Genomic DNA, 7,911 nt, shown 5'->3' with positions numbered 1-7,911 from the left:
AAACTCTGGGAGATGGTGGAGGATAGAGGAGCCTGGCAGGCTGCAGTCCATGGGGTCACAAAGAGTCAGACATGACTTAGTGACTGAACAACAACATTAGCAAGAAGCATAGTTTTGCTTTCTTTATTCAAAAGTTGTTAAAAGAGTACAGATAGATGCCAGGTTAACAAAGAGGGTTCTGTAGCAGCTTTGTACTATCTTAACTAACTGGAAATATCTTTCCCAGAAAGTGCTTCCTGTATTGTTCTTGGTTGGGGTTCGCCACAAAAGAAATTTGTGTAACAGTTGCAAGGTGGTTGTGATGAAGTAGCCATAGTTTTTCTGTTTGGGGGGTTGGTACAGGGCTCCAGGGACTATGGTTGCTCACTCGTCTTGCTGCTGATCTGATAGCTCAACTTGTTGTTGACTCACAACTCTTTCACTTCCCACCAAACCTCCTCCTCATCTTCTCTGTTTTGGGTCAAGTATGCATGTAGCATGATGCCAAATGACACCCACTTCTCCTAAGGTCACCCACTACTGTGAGACTGAAGGAGGTGAGACAGACAAATTTTAGTGTGCCTTTGTGGTTTCCATTCACCTCATGGTTCTAGTTTGTCCTCATGAGTCATAGTTTCTCCATGCCTTGGTCTATATACAACTTTCTTCTACAAATGTTACTCTAGCTGACAAACAATGAGTTCAGTCTCAACATCAGATACCAAGATAACAGTTTTGCACACACTCTTCCACCAGATCTAGCAATTACCTGAGTTCTAATCTTTATAACTAACTTCTTATTCCACACCACTGGTGGTTCTGCTTCTTTGATTGTACCTTCAGTGACACAAGACCAAGAACAAAGGACTAAGGAAATTATTTTTATGATGAATCCAAGTAACTATACCCAGATTTGTGATGTGAGTGTATCTTAGTGAAACTGTCACTTTTAATTATTTATGGAGCAAGTTTAGACAACTTTACACATATTCTGTATGATTGAGTTAAAGTCAAAAATTCAAGAGGAGAATGTTAACAGTAGAAAATTACTCTGGACACCAAAAAGCAAGGAAGAAGCTTTTATTTAGAATTAAATCCTATGATCCAGACCACAGATGAAGCAACCACACGATTACCATTTCTTGCTGGGATCTGCAGGTGTGCATTTCAGCTGGAGTCCTGCAGCAGGGAGGCTCTCTCTTATTAAGCTCTGGGGTTTTTGTTCAGCTTTTCCCATTACTTCCACCACTGTGAGTTGACGGAGAGCACAGAAGAACTTTGCAGTATCTTCCAGCTATAAGGCTGAAATGGTGAGGCTAATGGAGTTATCTGCTTTCCGGAAGTTTACAGAGTAGCGGCCGTCCCTTGCATTCCCATTTTCTGAATACTGACGAATAAGGTAAGTCATCTGTCCACTGGGAAGCTGCTTGTACCACAAAATGGAGTAGGAGATCATGTACCAACTTACTTCATACTGACAGTTCAGAGTGACTGACTGCCCCACTTGACTGGTTATGTCTGGCTGGTCTTGAGTAACTTTCTGGGCCACACCAGATCCTGTGGGAAAAATAAGAAAACAGAGTTGAAATAGTGAACAAAATAATGTAGAAATTACACTAATTTTGGACCCATGTATTTACAAACCAAACTGAAATCATAAGATGCTTGCTTTTCTCCAATCCTCCTTTCCTCCCCAAGTCCCAGTGAATCACCACATGCCTGTGTGCAGTCCTTTCACCCGGAACGTTCGCACCCATGTTTGAGAGCATCCCTACCAGAGAAGGTGAAGGCCAGGAACACCCAGAGTAGACTGGAGAGCAGCATGAGGCATGGATTCCCCTGCACAATGTGTTTAATTCTGCCTCAAGCTGAGAGGTCAGTGTCTTTAATTGCCTGAGAGCATATATACATAGCACGTGGGTTCCTTGTGACTCTCCCCCAAAACAGGAAGTGGGGTTTGTCATGTAGATCAACCACACGGTCTGTGCACAGATGGAAAAAGTCTCAGTTCAGTTCAGTCACTCAGTCCTATCCGACTCTTTGCGACCCCATGGACTGCAGCATGCCAAGCCTCCCTGTTCATCACCACATCCCAGAGCTTACTCAAAGTCATGTCCATTGAGTTGGTGATGCCATCCAACCATCTCATCCTCTGTCATCCCCTTCTCCTCCTGCCTTCAATCGTTCCCAGCATCATGATCTTTTCAAATGAGTCAGTTTTTCGAATCAGGTGGTCAAAGTATTGGAGTTTCAGCTTCAGTATCAGTCTTTCCAATGAATATTCAAGACTGATTTCCTTTAGAAGGAACTAGTTTGATCTCCTTGCAGCCCGAGGGACTCTCAAGAGTTTTCTCCAATGCTACAGTTCAAAAGCATCAATTCTTTGGCACTCAGCTTTCTTTATGGTCCAACTCTCACATCCATACATGGCTACTGGAAAAAACATAGCTTTAAGTATATGACTACTCTCTGACTAACCACAAATTTTTACTTTGTCTACCTATTTTTCCCTAGTCATTATGTTTGGCAGATCCTGAAAAGAGGCATGAAGAAAGCAACTAATATTAAAGGTTTGAACTGAGGGAAACTGAAGATTAAATAAGTTGACATACATCAGTAATTATTCAGTGAAATAATTTTTCCATTCTGTTTAAGATATAATTTTGTATAGCCTATGAAACATTCTTGTAATCTACTGATTAGTCATTCATTAGCCTTTACTTTCTTTTCTCCATCCAGAATCTAGTGACTGGTTTAAAATATTCACAGATCTTAAACCTTCTGGGTGAAAAGCAATCTTATCCAAAATAATTAATATATCTTTCTCTATTTTTTTTTGTTTTTTACTGAGTTCCAGGGCTCTACTTAGATTTTTCAATAAATAAAACTACTTCAACATGAAATGATTTTTAAAAAATCAGTCCCAGTGAAACAGATCACCAGCCCAGGTTGGATGCATGAGACAAGTGCTTGGGCCTGGTGCACTGGGAAGACCCAGAGGGATAGGGTAGAGAGGCAGGTGGGAGGGGGGATCGGGATGGGGAATACATGTAAATCCATGGCTGATTCATGTCAATGAATGACAAAAACCACTACAATATTGTAAAGTAATTAGCAAAATAAATAAATAAAAGCTCAAAAGAAAAAAAAAATCAGTCCATCTGAATTTCAGAGTCTATTCAGTGGTTTGTATTTAAATGAAATTATAACAGGAATAAAATATTCTTTTGAAATCTAATATTGATTCTTATGTAGTAGACTTTGAGGGGGATCAGGGTGTTCAATCCTGTTACTCTAAATGTAGAATTGTACTTATAGACCATGTGTCCTAGAATTATCAGGTCACATTTTCTGTCTCATCGGTCCAGAGTATTCAGTCTCACTTGTCAGTCACTCATTATTATTTCTCTTTGTAAAATAAAGTTAAGATAGACATGCCAGAGTTTTCTCTGATGTAATGCTATAATGCACTCCTACAAAACTTAATATCTACAGACTGCAGACACTTAGTACCTGTCAACCCCACAGAAGTTGGTGACTGAAGTTCTCTGCGCTGTTTCATGTTCATGTGGAACGTAGCTGTCAGTCTTCCATTTGGTTTCATTGCTGTAATAGATGAATTAACATAAAAGAACCAAAGGCAAATAAACAAGTAGAAAAGAAAATACAGACATGCTCTAAAACAGTGCCAGTTCATGTAATTTAAGATCAAAATAGCCCATGAATGAGTGAAGCAGAAAGAAAAGTTTGTATTTTCTGAGACTATTCTACTCTTCTGTCCCATTTCACTTCTGAGTGCTGACAGGCAACGAATGCCTGGGCTTGAATTATTCGTAACTAAACAGAGGAGATCATGAATGACCATAGCAGCCTGTGCAGCAGCATGATATTATAAAATATAGATATATATTAATATAGTAATTACATATATATTAAGAAATTGATACTGATAAAATTGTTTATCAAAATACAGACTGTAATATTACACATCAGTTTTTACATGTGCTCTTTGGTTTTGATATGAAGCTCTGTGAAGTTTCATCACATTTATAGGTTCTTGTACCACCACTAAAATCATGACACAGAATTGTTCCATTTCTCTAAAGAAACCCTCTTTTCACATCCTCCCCATCCCTGCAATTCTTTATAACCCCAGGAACTACTGATCTTTTCATCTCTGTATTTTGTCCTTTTGAGAACGTTATATAAGTAGAATCATACTAGGTATATAATCATAATAATCCAATAAGTGTAATCATACACCATGTCGCCTCTGAGATTGACTTTTTTTCATTCAGCATAGCATCCTGAGATCCATCTAGGCTATATTTGTTTAGTCACTAAGTCCTGTCTGACTCTTTTATGACCCCATATACTGTAGCCGGCCAGGATCCTTTGTCTATGGAATTTCCCAGGCAAAAATACTGGACTGAGTTGCATTTCCTTCTCCAGGGAATCTTCCCAACCCAGGGATAAAACCCAGGTCTTCTGCATTACAGGCAGATTCTTTACCACTGATCTACCTAGGAAGGCCCATCTAGGCTACTAAATATATCAGTAGTCTGTTTCTTTTAATCGCTACAAACTGTCACCAATTTATGATATTGATTTCAGTTTTTTGACTTTCCAGTAGTAAGAAAGCTATACACATTCAGTAGAAACCATACTTGGAATTTTTAAATTTGGTCTTTTCCCATCCTAGCAACATGTGGCGTAATATTCTCTGCTGATTCCGGGCAGCAGCAGTGAGCTGAGCTCCTGGCCAGCCCTGAAATCATGAGGGGAAACAACCGACATACTTACTCTCATTCTGTACTCCCACAACCATTCTGGTTTTCACTTTCAGTGTGTGTGTGCTAAGTCGCTGCTGTCGTGTCCGACTCTTTGTGACACTATGGACTGTAGCCCACCGGGCTCCTCTGTCCATGGAATTCTCTAGGCAAGAATACTGGGGTGGGCTGCCATGTCCTCCTCCAGGGAATCTTCCCCATCCAGGGATTGAACCTGCGTCTTTTATGTCCCCTTCATTGGCGGGCAGGTTCTTTACCACTACCATCACCTGGGAAGCCCCACTTTCGGTAGAGTACTCAATGAATTACATGAGATTTTCAACACTTTTGTATAAAATAGACTTTGTGTTAGATGATTTCTCCCACCTGTAGGCTAATGTAAATGTTAAGAACCTTTAAGGGAGGCTGGGTTAGGTATATTAAATGCATTTTCCACCTATGATATTTTCAACTGAAAATGGTATATTGAAACATAACTCTATTGAAAGTTGAGAAAAATCTGTAAATAAGATCTCATTGTACAGATGTATTATAGTTGCATTTACCCCGTGAAAGATTCTTGGCTGATTTCCAGTTTTTGGTGACCACAAATATAGCTGCCGTGAATATTCAGGTACAGAGTTTTGTGAGAATGTTAAGTTTTTCCTTTTTCAAGCATACATACCCAGGAGTGTGTTTTGCTGAGTTGTAAGGTAAGTGAGTATTTAAGCTTACACAAAACTCTTGTACTGTTTTCCAGAATGACTGGACCTTTCACCCACCAGCAATGTATGAGTGATCCAATTTCTCTGCATCTTTGCCAGAATTTGATATTTATGATAGCTAAATCATAATGATATCTTCATGATATCTTTAATCATAATCTATCTTTATGATAGATGTGAAGTGGTATTTCTTTGTGGCTTAATTTGCACTTCCCTAACTACTAATAACACTGACCATCTCTCTATATGCTTATTTCCTTACCACACAGCTTTTTGGTAAAGTGTCTGAATCATTTGTCCAGGTTTCAACTGGATTGTCTGTTTCTTCCTGCTGAGTTTAGAACAGTTCATTGTATTCTAAATACAGTTTTTTGATGAAAATGTATTTTGCAAATAGTTCCTGCCAGTCTGTGGTTTATCTTTTTCCTTCTCTTAATAGTGTTTTTCACAGAGCAAACATTTTTAATTTTGATGAAATCTAAGTTATTTATATTGTATGGATTGTGTTTTTGGTGTCATGTCAAAAATTTTTTTGTCTAACCCTAGGTCATGAAGATATTCTCTTATGTTTTTCCTAAAAGATTTATTGTTACATTTTATAGTTGGATATATGGTTCATTTTGAGACTGTACACACTTTTTTTGTACAAGATATGATATTTATGTCAATTTTCAATTATTTCCTAAGACTATACAATCATCCCAACCTCATTTGCTCATAAGACTGTGTTGTTATCTCTATTGAATTGTCTTTGCATTTGTCAAAAAAGTTTTCCTGACCTGTGTGAATCTACTTCTACACATTTACTCAGTGACATAAACTTGTTAATGATATTCTTTCATTACATTTATAACATTATAGAGCCTGTAGAATAGTTCTCTTTTTTATTACTTATATTTATATGAATAATTCATCTTTTTTATTTTTCCCTTGATAATTATACCTAGGAATATACTGATTTTATTAATCATTTTAACAAAATTAAATTTCTCTTTCATGGTTATCACTATAGTTTTATTTGTATTTCACCAATTGAACATTTTATTATTACATCTTTCATTTTACACTGGGTTTAATTTGCTTTTCTACCATCTTTTGCTGAGTCTTCATAACAGTTTTTCAACATCTTTCTTTAGTAATATAAGTACTTAAAAAGATAAATTTTCTTCTATGTATTATTTTAGCTCCATCTCAGACATATTTATATAATGCACTCACAATATTTACTTTCAAAATATTTTCTAATAGCCATTGTAATTGTTTCTTTAACCTAGAGTTATTTTAAAGTTAGTGCATATAATCCAAATATTTTGGAATTTCTAGAGACATCTCTTTGCACTTGATTTTCTAATCATTTTCATCTTGGTCAAAGAATAAATTCTGTATAATTCCAGTTTTATTAAATATATTAAGACTTGTTATGCACACACTGATGTGTGTGTGTGTGTGTGTATGTATGTGTTTCATCGACACAGCAGGGCGTGTCTGGAGCCTCGGCTGCAGGTTCCTGTCGAGGCCGCAGGTGCCTGGGGAGCACCGTGCTGCGCAGCACAGAAGTAAGTGCCCGAGTCTGCGGTCCGCGGAGAGGAAATGTGCAGTGAGCTGCGGCGTTCTGCAGGGACTGTGGTGGCATTTAATCTTCCTTCCTGCTTTGTCCCTGAAGGAATGTAAAACAGCTGTATGATGCGGCCCCCAGGGTTCTGAAGATACCAATTCACACTCATTGGGGAAGTGGAAAAGTTACACCGAAGCGTGTAGCTGGCTCCCTCCTGGAGACTCAGGGCTGGGGGACTCTGCTCCACATCCACCCCTCGCACACCTGATGAGGAAAGAGAAACAGTCACTGAGGGTCACTGTAACTCCTACTAAACCCTGAAAGTGCCCTCCCCATCCCTGTAGATGATGAGAAGGATAGAAAGTCTGCAGGACTTGTCAGCTCCTCTCCCTCCCTCAACAATAGAGCAGCGCCTCACTCCTCCAGGTTCCCTGTGGGGCAGCCCCAACTCACAGCAAACCTGGGCAAACAGAAGCCCCAGCACAGTGGCTGCTAGCCTCTTCATGATGCTTCCTCTTCTTGTTGGGACATTTTCACTACAAGACACTTAACTAAACCCTGAGGGAGTGAGTGACGTAAGTCGTTCCTGCTCCTGCAGCCAATCAGCTCACCCAACAAGTCCTGCTCAGGTGACACTGACAGGACGCCCCACCCCCCGCCGCAACCAACTCAGAATGTGCTGGCCAGGGGCGGGTGAGAGGGGGAAATAGAAAGATCATTATTTTATGACTTAAGGGATACTTTCTGAGAACATTTCGGAGAAGGCGGACTCTGATTTGGAATTTGGGGGAATTTTAGGGAAAAGATAGCAAAATTTAACTGAATAGCCCCATCTTCCTCTCACATGGCATGGATGCAGTAGATTCTTCCATAATGAAATGCT

General features: G+C 39.2%; 2 gene segments (V, D, J or C); both read right to left on the bottom strand.

Moving 5' to 3' along the window:
• Positions 1–1,273: 1,273 nt before the first annotated feature.
• LOC122704655 lies at positions 1,274–1,818 on the bottom strand. The segment is given in 2 exon segments: positions 1,274–1,536; positions 1,755–1,818. Coding segments are annotated over 2 exon segments (312 nt in total).
• A 5,118-nt stretch (positions 1,819–6,936) lies between these two features.
• LOC122705730 lies at positions 6,937–7,533 on the bottom strand. The segment is given in 2 exon segments: positions 6,937–7,292; positions 7,482–7,533. Coding segments are annotated over 2 exon segments (408 nt in total).
• Between the last annotated feature and the right edge of the window lie 378 nt (positions 7,534–7,911).

This window comes from Cervus elaphus, chromosome 12 (assembly GCF_910594005.1).
Source record: "Cervus elaphus chromosome 12, mCerEla1.1, whole genome shotgun sequence".
Classification (NCBI taxonomy): domain Eukaryota; kingdom Metazoa; phylum Chordata; class Mammalia; order Artiodactyla; family Cervidae; genus Cervus; species Cervus elaphus.
Note: the sequence above shows the minus strand (reverse complement) of the source record. Positions and strands in the feature narration are given on the sequence as shown.